The sequence below is a fragment of the Typopeltis vanoorti genome, chromosome 18, assembly GCF_054136105.1.
Source record: "Typopeltis vanoorti isolate ZY-2024b chromosome 18, IOZ_Tvanoo_1.0, whole genome shotgun sequence".
Lineage (NCBI taxonomy): Eukaryota > Metazoa > Arthropoda > Arachnida > Uropygi > Thelyphonidae > Typopeltis > Typopeltis vanoorti.
In genome coordinates this window covers 21,328,719-21,349,134 of record NC_143566.1, presented here as the reverse complement: position 1 = coordinate 21,349,134, position 20,416 = coordinate 21,328,719, and the positions used below count along the sequence as shown (strand labels likewise).

The 20,416-nt window shown below is 35.3% G+C and overlaps 1 protein-coding gene across 4 annotated transcripts in view; it reads right to left on the bottom strand.

Moving 5' to 3' along the window:
- Positions 1 to 20,416, bottom strand: part of LOC150096530 (uncharacterized) — a 295,354-nt gene that overhangs the window by 230,542 nt on the left and 44,396 nt on the right. For 2 of the 4 annotated variants that reach the window (XM_090408208.1, XM_090408206.1), the window contains exons 4-5: positions 14,236 to 14,597; positions 13,996 to 14,058 (exon numbers count right to left, since the gene is read on the bottom strand). In XM_090408208.1, the coding sequence (XP_090264334.1) occupies positions 13,996 to 14,058; positions 14,236 to 14,597 (425 nt within the window). The remainder of the gene's footprint in view (positions 1 to 13,995; positions 14,059 to 14,235; positions 14,598 to 20,416) is intronic. The other 2 variants (XM_090408207.1, XM_090408210.1) reach the window with 2 other exon arrangements.

Genomic DNA, 20,416 nt, shown 5'->3' with positions numbered 1-20,416 from the left:
ATCCTTTAAGTTTTCTAAAATACCATCAGGAAACATCTTCGAATACTGACCATATCTTTCACTACAAAGGAGTTGAAAAAAAATTCAAGTTTCGAAAGAGAGGAGTTATCTTTCTTCCATCTCCAGGCACATGCAGTCTACAATTTCCTGGTATAATCGAAGGCACATGCTCTTTTCCGTCTCTTCTGGTCCTTTTCGTCTCTTCTGGTCTCGATCATCAACTGCATGCTTCTCCTTTGACACAGAAACCCAAATATCAAATCCATGTTCCCTGTCATTTCTAAGCTGCTTCATAGTGTCACTCACTTTTTTTTTTTTTTTTTTTTTTAACAATACAATATATCATAGGATGAAGTTTGCAGTATACTATTCAAGACATCAGTACAGCTAAATAAAACAGAAAAAATTTCTAGCAACAAAATTGTTTGAAAATCTTGCAAGAAATGCAAAAAACCACGAGCTTTGATTACAGCATCCACGTCCCATTCCCCAGAATTCTCCACTATGTGTTCAAAAAATTCAATGAGTTTATTTCTGTGACGTTTTACTGTGCTCGTTAAATGGGAAGTAAAGTTCCATCTGATTGGTGCGATGGAGGGTAATTTTTTAGCAACAAAATCTTTTCTGTCTGTGTTCACTGGGCATCTACAGATGCCGTATGGTCACTCCGATGCTCGATGATGTTCCACACTAGGCCTCACCATTTATTTATTCTTTTCGATGATTTAGAAAAATATGCCGCCAATGCACTGATAGTATGGAAAAACAATCTACATTCCTTGATATTTGAGAGGCTTTGCTTCAGAACTAAATTTAAAATGTGAGCATGGCAATGTGTAAATATTGCTAAAGGATATGCCTCAATAACTTTCCTCTGTGAGCCCAACTTACTTGTCCTTGATATTAAATTCCTCAACTATGTTTACAACGACCACTAGAAGTTCTATCATCACTTGTCTGTAAATCCGATGAACCTTTCGTGTATTTGCCCATTACGGACAAAACAGAAAACAATTGATAGTTGCGATTTTGACATGACATCAGATGTTTCATCCAAAATAATGGCCACAAACGTAGCGATAGCAATTTCTTTTTTTATAACATCTTTAATCACATCAGATATAGCGATAATATCATTTTGTACTGCGGAAGAAGTTCCTTGAAATACAGTTGAATCCTTTAAATGACTATCTAAAAGAGGATCATATTCACGGAGCACATTTAAAAATTCTATATAATTTCCTTAATTAGCTGATTCTTCAGATTCATCATGACCTCTGAAAGGAAAGGAAGCCCTTGCTTAGCCAAATAGCATACAGTATCAAGTAATCTTTTTAAAATGTCTCTCTTTTTCTTCACCTTTCATTATGACGGGTAACTTCAATCTTTCTTTGTTTGTTGATGAGTGTCAATTCTTTGTTTTCCAAACATCTTGAGATTGAAAAATGATTGAATATGTGATTGGGAGTGCTCATGTTAAGTGGTTAAGGTCAGAATATCTACACTTATTCCAAACTCCTCTCTCTCTCTCGCTAGCTCTCTCTGGAAAACAATAAACATGGCCAACAAAAAAAAGTCTTAACCACACTCCACATCCAGTTAATCATTCTACTGTACTATATTGTGAATCAGAGAAGTGTTTCATATACTCAGTTTTTGCATCTTTGTGCATGCTCTAAATTTGGAAGAGGACGAGGTTTACCTCCTTCAACTACAGTCATACAATCCGCAAATGTTCTGGCAGAAAATGGGACATTCAATAGATCATCAACACTGTTTTCCATTGCAAATATGGGGAAAAATTATAAATCTATGGAAAATTATATATTAAAAACTTGTCTATATTATATATAAAAACTTGCCTACTGCGTCAGTTCACAATTCACACATGTCGAAAAGTGCCCTCTTTATGAAGCACTAATGCTTTATTACCCTCCTGAAGAGAGCAATAAAGCATTAGTATATTGTGCTTAATTTTAGGAATCACACAAAGTCTGCATATAGGGGAGTCTTTAACGGGAATAAATGCAAAAATATAATATCAGTGATACTGATATTCCACACAACTAGCACACCAGGAATATTCATTTAGCATTCGGTTAAAACATAACCAAATGCTAAATATTATCAAAATTCAAATGAAAAGTTACACCAAACGCATAAAGCACATATGTTAGCAGTCACTGTTATACAGGTGCATCCCATAATTAGCTGCAAAGTCGAACTCCGATGTGTTGAGTGATCTTATGAGTGTTTTACAGATGTCACCAAGGATCATCCCTTGGTTTCTGTTAAGACTGCCTCTTGAATGGATCACTACTGCAGCTTCTTTGATGTTGCAGATATGAAAATCTTCTAAGTACGGCATAGTACTTTCATCCCATTCAATGTTGTGATTGGTATTAGAAAAATGAAGAGCTAAACCGGAATTGTCTTCTCTGTTGTTGTTAACGTGCCCAATGTGTTCTTTTTTGTCTTATCTCTAAAACTTCTAGAAGTTTGTCCTATGTGATTTAAACCGCAGGAGCAAGGAATGTTCTATACTCCAGGATGTTTATAGAAAGCAATCTTGTCCTTTGGTGACCGTAATAAGTTGTGAACTGTCTTTATTGGTTTAAAGGCCACTCTGATCTTGTGAGGTCTTAGCAGGTTTGCAATTTTCTGTGAAACTCTGCCAGCAAAAGGAATGGAAATGGAAGACCTGTAGTGTGTTTTTTAGGTTTGTTGTTGGGAGGGGTTGGAGAAAACGTTATCAATTTTTTCAGATGACTATTGTTTGCTAAAGTTTTGAAGATGAGATCTAATTCGTCTGTTAAAAGCTTGTCATCTCTTATGATACAAACTGCTCTGTTTTTCAGCATACGTATAGTACTCAACTTTTGTGAAATATGGTGCAATGAAGAAAAATGCAGGTAACAGCCAGACCAAACCTTCCAGATAACAAAGTTGTTTTCAACATCTCGAACTACAACTTAACACCTACAGAAGTGAGCATCCTTAAAAAAGGTTTTAACTTTGCAGTCACTCCAGAGTTTATTCCAAAAGTAGATATTATGTGTAGTGTTGAGAAGGCACTTCATTCTTTACCTGAACCAGATGCTAATGATTTGAAGTTGAAGACTGCAATCATCCTCTCATCTTCACTACCACCGAACAAGAACATCACTCCTTCAGAGAAAAGAGTACTAACCAATTTAAAGAAAAACGAAAAAATAATTATCCTCAAGGTGGACAAAGGAAACTCTACCATCATTTTAAATACCAGAGATTATACATGAAAGATCTCTATGTTGCTCTCTGACACATCCACTTATTGTGAATTAGACTCAGACGACACTTGAACGAACTACATAGAAATAAACAACCTTCTGCGTAATATGGACAATTGGCCGACAGATCTTAAAAAGAAATTGAAGTCATTGCATCCATTAACTCCACGATTATATGGTTCACCGAAAATTCATAAAACCAGGATACCTCTTTGTCCAATAATGGATGGGATAAATTCCCCTAATTACTTATCAAAATATCTAGCTTGTCTTCTGGAAGCACATATTCATAATATAGACATACATATCAGAAATACACAACATTTCATTGAAAAGCTAAGAAATATCGCAATATCAGGAACAGACATTCTTGCTAGCTTAGATGTATTGTCTTTGTTTACCAATGTCCTAGTGAAAGAAATCATATCCATCATAGACAGTCTATTTCCTCAAGATATTGCTCAACTTTATAGATATTGCCTGAATTCAAATTACTTCAAATAGAATGTGAAGATGTATAAACAACTATCAGGTCTTGCGATGGGTAGTCCTCTATCTCCTCCATGTGCGGAATTATTTATGGAAAAGCTTGAAAATGATATCTTGTGACACGTGGATCCAAAACCATCAGTATGGTAGAGATACGTCGATGACATTTTCATCATATGAAACATAGTGAAGCAGAACTATTTGATTTCCTAACTTCAATAAACTTGTTTCATCAAAAAATCAAGTTTACCTTAGAACTCGAAAGGGAAAAAAATTACCGTTTCTAGATGCATTAATCATCAAACAGTTGGGAGGGGTTGGAGAAAATAATTATTTTCTCCAACCCCTCCCAACAACAACAAACCCAAGAAACTCACTACAGGTCTTCCATTTCTTTTGCTGGCACAGTTTCACAGAAAACTGCAAACCTGCTAAGACCTCATGAGATCTGAGTAACCCTCAAACCAATACAGACAGTTTCCAACTTGTTACGGTCACCAAAGGACAACAAGATTGCTTTCTATAAACATCCTGGAGTATACAACATTCCTTGCTCTTGTGGTTTAAATTACATAGGACAAACTTCTAGAAGTTCAGAGATAAGACAAAAAGAACACATCGGGGACGTTAACAACAACAGAGAAAACAATTCCGGTTTAGCTCTCCATTTTTCTAATACCAATCACAACATTGAATGGGATAAAAGTACTATGCCGTACTTTGAAGATTTTCATACCCGCAATATCAAAGAAGCTGCAGTAGTGATCCATTCAAGAGGCAACCTTAACAGAAACTAAGGGATGATCCTTGGCGACATCTGTAAAACACTCATAAGATCACTCAACACATCGGAGTCAACTTTGCAGCTAATTATGGTATGCACCTGTATAACAATGACTGCTAACATACATGCTCCATGCGTTTGGTGTAACATTTCTTTTGAATTTTGATAATATTTAGTATTCGGTTATGTTTTAATCTGATACTTTAGCTTGTTTCTGTTCAGTTTTAAGCTGTTTTGTTGCTTTTTGTGCCCAGAGACAAAGCCAACAGTCAAGTTGGTGAAACTAGTAGACTACATCTCTGTAGAAATATCCGACCAATTAAAACCCAGTTTTATATGTTTCTTTGTACAGTTTTAGTTTGTTTGCAACATCCACTGGCCAAGAGGTAATCATTTTAAGGAGTCTCTGGAATTCTGACATGTATTGGTGGGATCATAGTCTATGGAAGGGGGGGGGGTTGAAAGTTTATTTTTCACTTGGTTAGACTATAATAAATTTAGTTTAATCCTTTATCCAAGTGTTAGCAAATAAAGTTTGCACCTGAAAGTATCTTCAGGACTGGGGTAAGGTGGTACAACACCAGGCAACTCGTTGCAAAGGTGGACCAAGCTAATATCACTCCTATCTCAGTATCTCCCATAATGCAAAACATCTCCCCTTGCGGATATGTATAATGTTATGCATTAAGAGAAGGGTCACTACCCAGACTAGTTTCGACCTTTATTGAGCTCTCTTCAGTGGGAGCCAGGCCCAGAGGTGGAGATACTATGCAGAAGCAATAGCAAGATCATCTTTACTTATAGGAGTTGTCAAAAGGTGTGCCACCTTTTTATTAACTAGTCTGAAAGACTAGTTAATAGAGTTTCCCAGTGTTGTACTACCTTACCCCAGTCCTGAAGATACTTTCAGGCGCAAACTGTGTTTGCTCACACTTGGATAAAGGATTAAATTAAATTTATTATGGAAGGAGGGGGGGGGGGGGTAAGTAGAACAATCTATAAGTAAGGAAGCAAACTTGCCTGTGTAATCTAATTGGTATAAAACCAATGTGGCATTTCCCTTATCTGATAACTATTATTCTGTTTTTTTAATTTCTTGCAAAGCTTGAAATTCTTTTCTTTAGAGGTTGCATTTTGGTGGTTTAGCATGAGTACAGTGGCTACATCCAGTCTGATGTTGTATTCTCAGTCTTCCCAACCATATTGCAACTGAATTATCTTCAGAATGTTTCAGAATATATTTATGCATAACATCGTTAATCATCAGCTACTCTCAACAATTTTATTGACATTCCATAAGCTCCAGGAGCTTTTCTAATTGGTAGCAGTTCCATTGCCGATAGCACTTCACTTTCCATTATCATATTCAATAAATTTCTCATGTAAAACTGAAGGAAAATTTGAAAGGAGAGAATTTGTTGAGGAACCCATGATAATGAAAAATTAAGTGATATCAGCAATGAACAGCTGCAAATAGGAAAAGCTCCTGGAGTTGATGGAATGTCAGTGGAATTATTGAGGACAGCTGAGTATGAGGTAGTGAATATATTAACTGAAATTTGTCGACAGGTTTGGATGAAAATATATTAGCCTAGAGATTGGATAACATTAGTATTCATCCTAATTCCTAAAAAATAAATCCCAGAGATTGTGAGAATTATAGGGCATCACTTAAATTCCATATTAAATTCCACAGAGACCAGATAGAAAACATGAGGTGGACTATGGAAAGAACAAGTATTCATCTGTTTTATTGATTATAAGAAAGCTTTTGATTGCATGGATCACAACAAACTGTGAATTGTAATGAGATCAATAGGAATATCTAAGCATCTAAAACTTTTGATAAGAGAGCTCTATGACCAAGAAGCTTCAATAAAAGTCTTTTGCACTAGAACAGTTTTTCCAAAAAGAGATATGGCAGGGCTGAATACTGTCACCCTATCTTTTTATTATTTATATTGACTATATTATGGGAATGTGGCTAACTTGGACAAATACTCAGCTGGAATTAAAATTGGTGACAGAAAAATAAATAATTTAAGATATGCAGATGATAAAAGCCTCATAGTAGAAACTAAGGAAGATCTAGAGCAGTTGATTCTATCAGTTAAGAGGAAAAGCCACCAAGCTGGGCTTAATTCAAACATTGACTAAACAAATGTGATGGCTTCTGCAATTTAGATAAATTTACCATATCAGGGAGATAAAATAAAGAGTATTGACATTTGATTTACTGGGGTTCAGAATAAGATAAGAAATTATGGTAAATGTAAAGATGAAATTAAAAGGATAGCCATGGTAAAAAAAAAACTGTTAAACCTAACAAAAATTATGAAAGATAGAAGTGTGAATATGGCCATGGAAGTTAGAATTGTCAAAGCAATGGTATTTCCAGTAGTGATGTATGGATATGTAAGCTGAATTATTAAGAAGACAGAAAGCAAATTGATTCATTTGAATTATGGGCATAGAAGAGACTTAAGAATCCCATGGCCTGCAAGAATGACTAATAAGATTTTAGAGAGAATAAAGACAGAATGCTTCTTGGATGCAATGATCACTAAACAGAAGTTAGTGTATACTTTGGACATTATTCAAGCAGATGAATCATTGGAAAAGGCAGTTACATTGGAGAAAATTAAGGGAATGAGAAGGAGAGGAAGACTGCAAAAGAGTTAGATGGATAACAAAGGAATTTCCAACTTGAACTTATAATTGCTGAAAAAAAAAATAAATAAAAGGAATGGACAGCCTTTATTCACAAGATCACCAAGAGATGAAAACAACTGGCTGGAAGATAACAACAGATATGGAAAAGTATACAAAAAGGCACCAAAAGAAAAGCTAATAATTATATGGTGTAAATAGCACAGTATAACAAGCAATACATATCTGCATTGTGAGAAGTTAGAATTGAAGGAAGGACAGAATGGTTTGATGTAAAATCAGGTGTGAGCCGAGGATGTGCATTGTTTCTACTCTTTGTTATCACCTATATAATCACATTAGGAAATGAAATGGCATTATCAGAATTGGCAATGTTAATCTCAGCAATTTATTCAGAGGATTTTATACTCAAATCCAGTACAAGTCAGCAGAATCCCTTAACTAAATAGAATAATTATAATAAATGTGATAGGAAAATCAGCAATAAAAGAGACAGACAGACTACGAAAACAGGCAGAAACTGAAGACATTAGCTGCATTCTGAATGCGGCACTTATAAAACAAACATTTCAGCTATTTAGGCACAATTTTTTTATAAAAGCAAATTAAATATGGAATAGAAACAGAATAAACAAAGATGCTATTATGGTGAGTCAAGTAAATAAGAGTTAATTTTATATGGAATAAGCACGTAATCAGTCAATATACCAGACTGTATTATGTGTATAACAGCTCAGTCAGTACCAATGAAGTCTTTTGGTTTCAAAGACATAGGTTTGAATCCAGTCTAGGGTATGAACCTTTATCAGGACTTTTCAAATGAAAAAGTCAATGGCCTCATATGAAGGTTGCAGGATTTCCCTCCCAGAAACTTGGGTTTTTCATCCCAAGAAAGTAGAAAACCCCATAGAACTGAACAGCCATAACAGACAGGATTAACTGCCATATCCTAATCAGTATTAGATTTCTAGACACCAAGTAACTTAGCTGTGATGAGCCACTGAGCCTAACAAGAAAGGGAAGATGAGATGAGATAATGCTCACAACAACGTTAACATACAGATCTGAGAAATGGGATAGAAATAAAATAGCTGATCAAGGAGCAGTCCACAGATGGCATCAATGGCAAGAATCATACTAAAAATGAAGATAATAGAAAGGAATTTGACATTGTTAGCTTCACAAATATGTGAATAGAGCTGATCTCAGGTGGCATGGTCACTTAAACAGAATGAAAAAATAAAGTAAGAGCATAGCAAAACCTTGTTCTTCCTCTGAAAAAGATCCAGAGGAAGAACAAGGTGTAGGCAGATGTAATTAGAAGTGTCTTAGAAGAGAAATATAAAATTTGCCAATGTGAAAAAAAAATAACAGTCATTAACTTGTTTTAATTTCATATGTATTCTACAGCATTATTAATATTCTTAATAATTATATGAATGTGAAATCTAAGCACAATAGCAAGGTCAATCTTTGTTTCAGGATATTTCTTTATTTGAAAGCAAATTTCCCATTAATTTCTTCTATCATACCAGAAATACTAGTCTTCACACAAGCTTTTTTTTTTCTTAATATAGCTGAGGCTACTTTCCATGAGTAATTTCTCGTGCTTCTCTAACTTATGTGACAAATATTTAAATGAGCTAAGATGAGACAAATTAGTCAATCCATCAGTCCACAAATATGTTTAATATGTAACATTGTCCTTTTTAAATGTACAAGACCCATCAGGCATAGAACTCTTATGTAGACTGTCAATCAATTCCAAATATGTATACATAAAAGTACACAGGATGCTACATACTACTATATCACCTAAAATCCGATAATGTTGGAGACCTGACAAATGCTATTTGTCAGGTCTCCAACATTATCAGATTTTATTTCAGTCTAAGGCTATTAACAGCATAAATCCCTCCAGATCTTGATTAAACTCCACCTTTTTTCTTCCATCAAAACATAAAATGTGTGTTTTACCAGCCTATTCCTGTTTAAGTGACTATACCACCTTAGATCAGCTCTATTCATACATTATTAAATGCTAACAATGAAGTTCATTTCTAATACCTTCATTGTTAATATGATTCTTAATATGATTTACTTCAAACCAAATTATCAAATTGGTTAATTTAGTATTTTTGCAATTTTTGACTCTTGTTACGTATAAATATATTTGACTGCTTCCCCATCATACCACAGCTTGTTTATTCTATTATCTACTTCCATATTTAATCTGTCATCTTCCTTAGAAATTGTGCCTAACTGAAATGTTTTACAGGTTTGACATTGAAAACATGCTTTTCATTTTTCAAGTTCGGCTTATTTTCACAGTTTTTTTTTTTTTTTAATCACTGCTTTTCATACCAATTTTGTTACAACAGGTATTCAACAAAGTTTAAAGTCCTTGAAGACCAGTAGCAATTTTATTTAAGAGTATATCATTTGCATAAAGCAAAAGAGCTGAGCTAAATATTTCCAATTTTGATAAAGTTTAATACTACTTTCTATCACAATGAACAACAATGAGAGATGGTGTGTATCATTCTCTTATAGCTGATTTTCCATCAAACTATCTTCCTCTACATATTTCAATACTAACCGAGAGTAAAACCTTAAGTATGACTATATACTGCTTTGTATAATGTTCCATTTATATCATAAAATTGTAATGTTTTGAACAGCAGTTCTCTAGGCACCTTATCATAGGCATTTTAACAGGTTTACCATCCTGTAAATATTTCTCAATTATTTGTTTTAAATTCAAAACTAGATCCTGAACACTTCTAATTAGCATGAACTCAGCTTGTTTTCTCTCCCCTACCCCACTATTTTTTTAGCCAATATCAAGTATGAAGGAGAGTATGCAAGTATTGCTATCTAAACTCACTGATATGAAAATTTATCTAAACAAATTGCTTTTACATGAATTAATCCATCTTTCACATGCACTGTGTCATTTTTCAACAGTGTCTCCAACATTCTCAGTATAATTCTGTCATTGCTAAGAGAGTATGTTCAGCACATATTCTGACATCAGGGCTTTTCATTCATAAAGAATACTCTAAGTGCATCCTTCAGAGGAACGAAGGGGTAGCAAGTCAGAGGTTGCCAGATCCAAACTATGAGCAGGATGGAGAAGATTAGTTGAGCCAAATGTTGCAATCGCATCCCTTAGGTACAAGATGGTGTGAAGTCAGGCATTGTTGTAGAGCAGGACCTCGCCACTCCTAACCTTTTAATATCTGATCCACACACAAAAGGTCCCAAGACACATAACACATTAGTACCATGTGTAGGCAAGAGGAATAGAAGAAATGAGGAATCTGTTCACATTCTGCTTGAACAGCTGAGGGTTATAATCTCTGGGGAAGCCAGAGTGGGAGAAGACTGTTGCAAAAGACAGAAGTACATGAAATTAAAGAGGAGACAGTGAAGTTGTTCTGTGAGTTTCAGGATGGGATTGTAAAAGGCTGCTAGTTAGCAGGGGCTCTTCTTTTAATGATTTTGGAGGAGAGTGGAGGAATAATAATAATAATGGCCAATTCAGCAGAGAACTGTCCATGAAAGTATCTGTAAAAAGAGACACAAGACAAAAACTGAACATCTGTGAGAGAGGGTTGAAGTGAGTTTGTGCAAGGAATCATTAATTAGCTGGACTGCCCTCTTCTGGATAGAATTGAGCAATCTTCCATGGCTGGGCAGATTTGGGTTTTGTATAGAGTTAGTAGCTATGAAATAGTGTCTTGTGCAAAAATTACACCAAGTTTGCTGGTGGCTGCAGAAGCTATAGTTGAAACGTGGTTGTGTCAGGAAAGATCAGAGGTGCAGGTCAGCCTAAGAAGAGAAATCTGATCATGTTTGGATATATCAGTATTACTGAAGCTGTTTCTTGTTAGAGATCAAGGTTGTCCTTGCCCCACTCTGATATAGCTGGGGAGATCTGCATTCAGGTCCCTAGTCATGGTAGATCTTGAGCACAGAAGGTTTGGTGAATGAAAACAAGAAATGGAATATACTGTCATCAGCAAAGCTAGGGATAGGATTGGAAGTATGTGAAAGCATGTCATTTATATACAAGAGGAAGAGAGTGGGTAAAAGAACAGAATCCTGGGATACTCCGGCATTGGCAGGGAAATCAGAAGAGAGTAAACATAGTGAGCAACCATCAAGCAAGTTGGTGATCCAGTTGCAGAGGAGGGCAGGCTATAAGATGGCAGTTTGAAAAGTAGGCCCCCTGTGACAAAACCAATCAACTGCCTTTGAAATGTCGAGGGCAACCACGTGAGTTTCTAGAAATTTCTCCATGCCTTGAGTCCAGATGTGGGTGGTCAAAGTAAGATCAGCTGTAGATCATGAGTGGCAAGAACCATACTGCTGGTCACTGATTAGTTGGTATGGCTTTAAGTAATTCAAAAGTTTTTTGTTGATGACCTTCTTCATAATTTTAGAGAGAACAGAAGCAAGAGCAATTGGATGGTAGTTCATTGGTTGACTTCACCTTTCTTTGTGATGAGCTGGATATGGACCTGTTTCCGTGTTGTAGGGCAGATGACAGTTGAATACGATAGATTAAAGAGGCAATACAGGATAGGTGTTAGTTCTGGGGAACAATTTTTTTTAAACAAAATAGGTAGGATACCATCAGGACCAGATACCTTGTATTCAGGTTAAGGATTCTTTGGATTTCATTTTGTTGGAAGACTATGGAAAATATGAACGAAGCTGTGCTTGGTGGAGTGGAAGGAACTTTGCCCAGTTCATCAATGCAGAAATTGGAAGAAAAGAGTAATGCCAGTAAGTTGGCCTCATCTTTAGGTGAGGTAACTACAGTATCAGGATGCGAGAGTGGTGGAAACTTGGGTAGGCAGAAGTTGCACCTAATGGACTTAGCAACCAACCAGAAAGAGCAACAAGATTAAAATCTTGTTGCTCTTTCTGGTTGGTTTTTTCTTTCTTTCCTCAATAAATATATGCTCTTCAACAACTTTAGGCTTAGTCTAATTGATCAAATGTTTCTGTGTTGCTTATTTGCACATTACAATGCTTAGAGTTGTGTGTACTTGATAACATCACAGACAAAATATTGGACAAAACATAAAGACAAAAGGCCTTCGTTTGGGATGTGTGTTGAAGGAACGGGTATTCCACCATGAAGACCCACTTTCAAGCCTTGATGAACTAAGGGATAAAAGTACATGATATGTCCAGCATATGTCTCAGCCCTTGTTCACCAAGATGTGAGAGAGAACCTTTGCATATACTACAAAACCTATCTTAAAAGGCAGGGTGACTATTTTGAACACAATCTACCATCATTAATGCTTTGTTCGACCAAGATTCCACCGATATTTGTGGATGTACATATCAGGTGTAGACATATTTCTTTGTTAATAAACCTATTTACTTCATAACACGTACTGTTGTAGTTATTCAGTACTTTTTTTTGTGACATACATATAAGACGACTTAATTTTCCTTATTCATCACTTGTTACTTATAGAAGCAGAGGGGTGGGGGATATATATATATACAGGGTGTTCGGGATAAATTTGACAGTTTCGTAAGGAAAAAGAAAATCTTCTTTGTATCTATTAAATTTAATGAATTGACAAAAAAACATTACAGGCAGAGTTAATTACAATACTATCAACAAGATTTACTCAAAATAACCACCATTAGCATCGATCACAGCTTCAATTCTGCTTCGGAACCTCGAACAAGCTGATGCTACAGTCTCCCTGGGAAGGGCCGCAAAAACTGTTTTAATTTTATCCATTAACTGGGCTTTTGTATTACTGGAAGTGCGATTGGTGTCTTTTTCAACTGCGCCCCATACAAAATAATCCATGGGGTTAAGGTCTGGGGAGTTTGGAGGCCAAACATTTGGACTGGTGAAGTCGTAGAAATTTTCAGACAACCATTTTTGACTTTTCCCAGAGGTGTGGCAAGGGGCCGAATCCTGCTGCCATACATACGGCCTACCATTGGCTACCCTTGTTATCCAGGGCTTGACTACAGTTAGCAACTCCACGAACAAAGCCCGAATTCCAATGCCAGGGTTCTTCAACACCTGTTCCTGCAGATTTGCGAGGAATTCTGCTGTACGAACGCAATCAGATCGTCTGCTAGGGATCTTTCTTCTTGCTACATCCTCGTAGTCACCATTGCAAGTCTCTAGTTCATGCCTGATTGTTTTTACTGTATTCAGGGAGCATTGGGCAGCAGTCGTAATATCCTTATTTTGATGGCGGGCACGAATCATCATGATACAAGTTATTCTCTTCCATGATTCAGGTGGGTTCCAGCTATCCATCCTTTCTGACATCTTGTATATGAATGAAGAAGGGTCCAAACTTTTAAATGAAGAGAAGTGTGTGTTAATACATGTAACTTACGGAAAAATATAATTAATTATAAATATGTCAAATTTATCCCGAACACCCTGTATATATATATATATCTGAAAGACTTGATCATGAAACATCTTTCATTTGATACAGAAAAATTGCAAATTTTCACCTGATTAGAGTTTTATCAACTAAATTTAAATCTTTAAATTTATTTAAATTTCCATCTTTGAGATGGAAATTTAAATTCTTTATTATATAACTTTATTTGCTATCTTTCACTAGCAATAAGTTACTAGAGACTATTGCATTCTGAATAAAATAAGAAAATAATTTGATTTTGTAACTACTGAAAAAAAAAAAAAATGGTTTGCAAATAATTTTTTTAAAAAAGATATTGAGACTAGTAAGCAACAAAAAAAATTGCAACACTCACCAGTGTTGACAAAACTGATTTATCCCAAATATTAACCATGTTCATTGGCTGCTGCTTTTCTTCCTGAACATTAAATTTATTATCATCATTATTAGTTTGTTTTCTGCCCAGTTTTAAAGCAGTTAAATCAGAACTATCGTTATTATTAAGAGCATTATTAAAAGAACTGCAAGCAGAAGAACTTCGTGCATTTTCTGACCTTACATCTGCATTATTATGAACTTTTATTTTAGTACATACCTTAGCAGGCTCAAGACACAACTGTTTATCTTTGCACCCATATGCAACCCTCAAAGTGGCAGTCTTATCAGTGCTGCTTCTCTCATGCAAAGCAGAAATGTTAGTATTATTAGTTGTGTTAATTTTATTTAATTCAGTATCTGAACGAACAGTTTTAGGCAATTTTGAAGTAAAATTTTCCTTATTTCCGTGATTGAAAGATGGATGAGCTACGTCATCTTCCCACTGATTAATGCGAGCAGCAAGTGCAGCAAAACGATCCTTGCGTCGTTCAGACAACCAACAAGATTCACTCTCAGTGAAATTATGTACCTTATAAGTGCTGGATGGGCCAGAATTCTTTGGTGATTTAGAAGAATTACCTATAGTAATAATAAAAAAGAAAAAAAACACCTAGAAATCAATAATAAAGCATGAATAATAAAGATCAGTGAATATAATCAGAATTCTAGAAGTATCTACTTAAAAAGTAGATACTTCTAGAATAACACTTTTTATAACTGATAACAAATGAAGTTAGACCTGTGCAACTTCATTCATTTATAGGACAAATTTGCATTTTTTGTCTTCTAAGGCAAACCTAACAGCATCAGGAGATAGGGAAAGGAGACTAACAAAGGTTACCATTTTTACATGAAAATTAATGTTTTGCTAAATCTTTTATCTACATTCTATTTAATGACAATAAAACGTTAACACAGTTGCACTAGCCAGTGTTCACATGTGCATAAACTGCCAGCAGGAACTGGCTTTAGCATATGTATACCGCTTCAGCATCAGACAGTCACATTTTCACAAAGCTTATGCGGCATGTTAGTTGCAACTTTTTCAGTAGAACTTTATTTGAAAAATTAGCATTTCGAAATGTCTTAATGATATCAAAAATCTCAATTGCAATTTGATCTGATTTCAACTCTCACACACATACACCTTTATTTATTTTAGAAAATTTCCTTTATATTAATTTTGTGCTTTTTGAACTCAGTGACGGCAACTGTTACACACGTTGTGCAAAATGATATTTTGAAAGAGGATATTTAGGTAGATATTTTGTGGCACAACACACAAACTGTTTATGACATGCATGTAGCATAGTGTTTGCGGATGGGGACATGTTTTTCATTATGATGAGCCCTTCCAGTTGCCTCTAATTACACAAATTGTTGTTATCTTTTCATATATTTTTCAATGCGCAACTTAAAAATCAAATTTTATCTTCATTAAATTTGTGTCTGTCCGTATCGCGCATGTAGTTATTAGTAGCGAATTTATTTTAGGGGAAATACCCTTTCGTATGCATGTACGTCAATTGTTTGCTGTATAAAATATTTATTGTTGAAAACTGTCTTCGTTTTCTGCCAGAAAAGCACATTAAAAATCATAACTATGTTAATCTCAAACTGAGCACTTTATTTTTTGGTGAGTTACATACAATATTTAATGCTTTTTTTATGTAAAAAATTTATTTTTTATAGTAATGGACACTTAGAGCGATTTTGCAATATAGTTGAAAACGAAATTAGTGAATTAATTGATGGGGAAATAGATTTAAATGAGGAGGAACTGGTACAATTAATAGATGACGTCGAACCAAATGATTCTGATTGCGATGAATCCATTAAAGAATTCGATTTAAAGAAATTAGCACAGGGATTGAACTTGGCAAGAAAGTTATTTTATGGATAATGATCTTTCAATGGGGTGCTTAAGGATCAAAGCTGTATAACTGAGAGGGGACCTCCACATAGCCTTTAAAGGAATGCAGAGATCCGACCAGGGCTTCTGACCTAATGTCCAATACTCGCCTTCTCGTGGTGCACCCTGTTGGGTATCTACTTTGATACTGAACGAACGAGGATGGGCTGGCAATTTGGGATTTAGCTGACCAAATTGTATTCTTATTGGTTAAACCAAAATAAAAAATGATGGTACAACATGACAAAATTTCATGCTGGCTGGGGCGTCGCCCTGTTAAACAAGGCCCCCTTTGTTTTCGCCAGGGAACCAGGGCGAACAGCAAAGTCAGCTACTGGAACAAATCTGAAAACAAACCCCAACTCAACATCACCAGAGTTAAAGATCGGTACTATCAACGTAAGAAGCCTGAATAGCAAAGAAATGGAGCTAGCTGAGGAATTACATAAGTACCAGATCGACATAATAGGGATAACTGAAACAAAAAAGACCAAAACTGGTGAGATCTTTCTAAGCAATAAATACAAAATGTTATATTCAGGAAATAACAATCAAGGAAAAGAAGGAGTAGCCATAGTATTCAACACAAAATACGAGGCTAATCTTCTTGAATGGCAGTCAGTCTCAAGTAGAGTAATGTGGACAAATATGAGAATGGGGAACTGGACAATGAGACTTATTTGTGCCTATGGTGGTCCCACAGAAGGTTCTACTAAGATAGAAGTGGAGGAATTTTTTAATGCTTTAGAGAAAGCATCTGACACAATGAAAAAGGAAAAGTTGGTCCTTGTTGGGGATATAAATAGCAGAGTAGCAAATGATTGAGATATACAAAAATATTTTGGGAAAATTTGGAGAAAAGAGGAAAGCTAATAATAATGGCAAATATCTGTTGGATTTCTGCTCAGGACATGGACTGGTTATTACTAACACCATGTTCCAACATAAAAATGTGCACAAATTCACATGGAGAGAAGAGGCTAGGAATAAGAAAAGTCTCACTCACTGACTATGTTATTGTTGATAGTGATGTTTTCTCCCTGGTGCAGGACACCAGAGTGTACAGAGGATTTGAAATTGGAAGTGATCACTATTTAGTCTTGAGCAGGATAAAATTGAATTTCATATTGAAAAGAATAACATGCAAGAAAGTTTTAAAGCGAATAAAAGTTGAGCAGCTCTCAGATGTGAACTGTAGACTAAAATACAGAAAGATTATTGAAAAGGAAATGAAAGAGTTTGAGAACAGGAATCAAACCTTGGAGATTCAGTGGCAAACGCTGAAGAAAACATTGATTCTGCCAGAGAGGCATGTGGTGAGGTTGTGTGCAAGGATAAAAAAAAAAAATCAGTACTCCCTGGTGGACACAGGAAGTTAAAGAGGCAGTGAAGGAAAAGAAGAAAGCATATCAAAAGTTCCTGGCAAATAAGTCAGTTTTTACTCTTACAGAATACAGAGACAAATGTAAGAAAGCTAAACAGTGTGTAAAACTAGCTAAACAAAAGTCATGGGAGGACTTTAGCAAGAATATAGAAAATAAATATCAAGAAGGTGGCCAAATATTCTGGAGGTTGTTGAAGAAGCTTAGGAATGGAGGAAAGAGTGCTGTAAAAGGAGTTAGAGATGATAAAGGTGACATGAAAACAGGAGAAAAAGATATCCTTGAAGTATGGAGTAATTACTTTGAAAAACTGCTAAATGAAACAAGCAGTGATGACAGCACAGTGGTAAAAAACACTGACCAGGCATGCAGTCAGGAATACGTATCCATACTTGAAGTAGAAAAAGCCGTCAAAGGGTTGAAATGTGAAAAGGCAGCAGGAGTAGATGATATTCGACCAGAAATGCTGAAGTATGGTGGTATAAAAGTCTTACAGTGGCTGCACTGCATAGTTCAGAAAGCCTGGACAGAGGGACGAATTCCCGATGATTGGAGCAGAGCTCTCATAGTACCCATATATAAAAAGGGAAATAAAACTGAATGTTCCTGGCAAGATCTATGCAAGTATACTTGAGAAATGGTTGGGAAGAATTGTGGAAGAAAAGCTTGGTGAAGAACAAGCTGGATTCAAGCCAAATAGAGGCTGTCAGGATCAGATCTTCACTTTACGACAAATAGTCGAGAAATCATGGGAATATAAGAAAGATCTGTATTTAAGTTTTGTCGATTTGGAAAAGGCATATGACAAGGTGCCATGAGAGAAGCTATTCAATACACTGCAGTTATATGGTGTCAATGGGGCATTATATCAAGCAATATTTAGTCTTTATTTGAGTTGTAAGTCAGCAGTTAGAATTGAAGTACAGGAAGGTGGTTCAATGTTAATTATAGTGTGAGACAAGGATGTACATTATCCCCTCTGTTATTCATTATCTATATGGATCACATTATGAAGGAAAGTGGTATTAAAGCTGATATCAAAATTGGAGATGTTAATGTCAGCTCTTTGCTTTATGCGGATGATGTTATACTTCTAAATAAATCCGCTACAAGTCTGCAAGATTCTCTGACTAAATTGAATAGCTGTTGTAATAGGTACGGTATGAAGGTCTGCAATAAAAAGACAAAGAAAATAGGTAGAATCGTTGAAAATGTCAACTGTGTTGTGAACGGAGAACCTGCGGAACAAGTAAAACATCTCAGCTATTTAGGCATGATTTTTACTGAAGATGGTAAATTAAATATAGAAACAGACAACAGAATCAGCAAAGCTGGTATGGTGGGAAGTCAATTGAATAAATTCATATGGAATAAGAGAGAAATTAGTCGGAACACTAAATTAGCTGTATACAAGACAGTGTTCAAACCAGTTTTAACTTATGGATCTGAGAGCTGGGTCAGAAGTAAAACACTTGACCAAAGACTAGAGATCGTAGATATGAGAGTCCTGAGAAAGATTAGAGGCATGAACAGATGACATCAATGACAATATTATATTAAAAATGAGGATATTAGGAAAGAACTTGACATTGTCAGCATCCATGATGGGTTAGCAGAGCTAATCTCAGGTGGTATGGTCACTTAAATAGAATGGGAGAGGAAAGATTAGCAAAACAAGTGTTCTCTGCCAGGTTGGCAGGAAAACGACCCAGAGGAAGACCAAGATATAGGTGGATTGATAGGTACAAAGTGCCTTAGACGATAGAAATATAAGATCTGATAATGTTGGAGTCTTGACAAGTAACAGACTGATTTGGAGGAAAATTGTAGATAGGAAGTTAGTAATGATGTAAATTTTTCATGTAGTACTGTCACAAGACAATTGGATATTTGTTTAGCTCCATATTATGAACTTAATAAAAAATTGCAGCATAGTAGCAAGCAATGTCTTATTAATGATTTGTTGATAACTAAACCAGCCGAAGTATGCAATGAGAATTATACAAATGATGTCCAAGAGATAGAGTGATGAAGACATCCGGCTACTAATAAATAAAGAACATCTACGAAATGTTAGTTTTGAAGACGGTGATAACCATTATATTATGCATTTTATTTTATTTTGCCTAAAACATTTATGTATTATGTGCAATGAAGTTTGCATATAATTTATAATAAATTTGTTTGTATTTGGATATGTCATAATATTTTTTTGTTCGATATGTCATTGTTTATATAATCTTTAAAAAAAAAAAAAAAATTTTGGAATCTAACCCTACTGTTTCTATGTGATTTGAGTCTCGCATAACGCGATTTATGAGAAGTAAAGTAAAGTTTCACACACTTTACTTCATCCTCCTAACTTAAACAGATCTGATGGTTTATGCTATCCCCTTTATGGGAGACAATACTTTATAATTCAGCTAATCTTTCCTAACTTTTTATTGTATATATAATTTTTTTTTTTTGTTAGGAAATTTATTGACCTTTTTAGTTATCTTACACTAGCTACTTAGGTGGGCTTTTTGGAATTGTCAATTATTGTTTAATTTCAGCTTAAAATATACTGAAGATGCCTGTGACACACAGGCAAAAATTATACTAATAAATAATCTTTTTATGAGAGTTTTTTCCGTTATTAATTTTGTATTTATAAGTTTGCTCACGGTTTGCCATTATTAAAACTGATTACTGATGTTGTTGTTGTTGTCTTGTCCTTTGAAGAGTCTTAGATGTTTCCGTGTGCTCTTTGTACTGCTTTGGCTATGTCTGTGATTTTGTTTGTATAGAGCTGTTGTTCAGGATTAGGATCTATTTCTTGCAAGGCTGCTGTAATTGCTGGACAGGTAAAGATGTGAGTGGGTGTCAGTTCAGTATTGGGGCAGTTGTTGCAGTTTCTATATGTTCTCGTATCATCTGTATTGATCTTCATTCCTCTATAATGTCCTGTTCGTAGTCTTGCTATCGTGGTAGAGGTCCTTCTGTCAGCATTGATCTCGGGAATTTGATGTTGTATCACTGATTTCAATGGAATTAGTTTAGCTTTTGCTAGTGCATTGGCATCAGCAAGAGTTATCATATGAGTTTCTTGGTTGAGTTCTCTG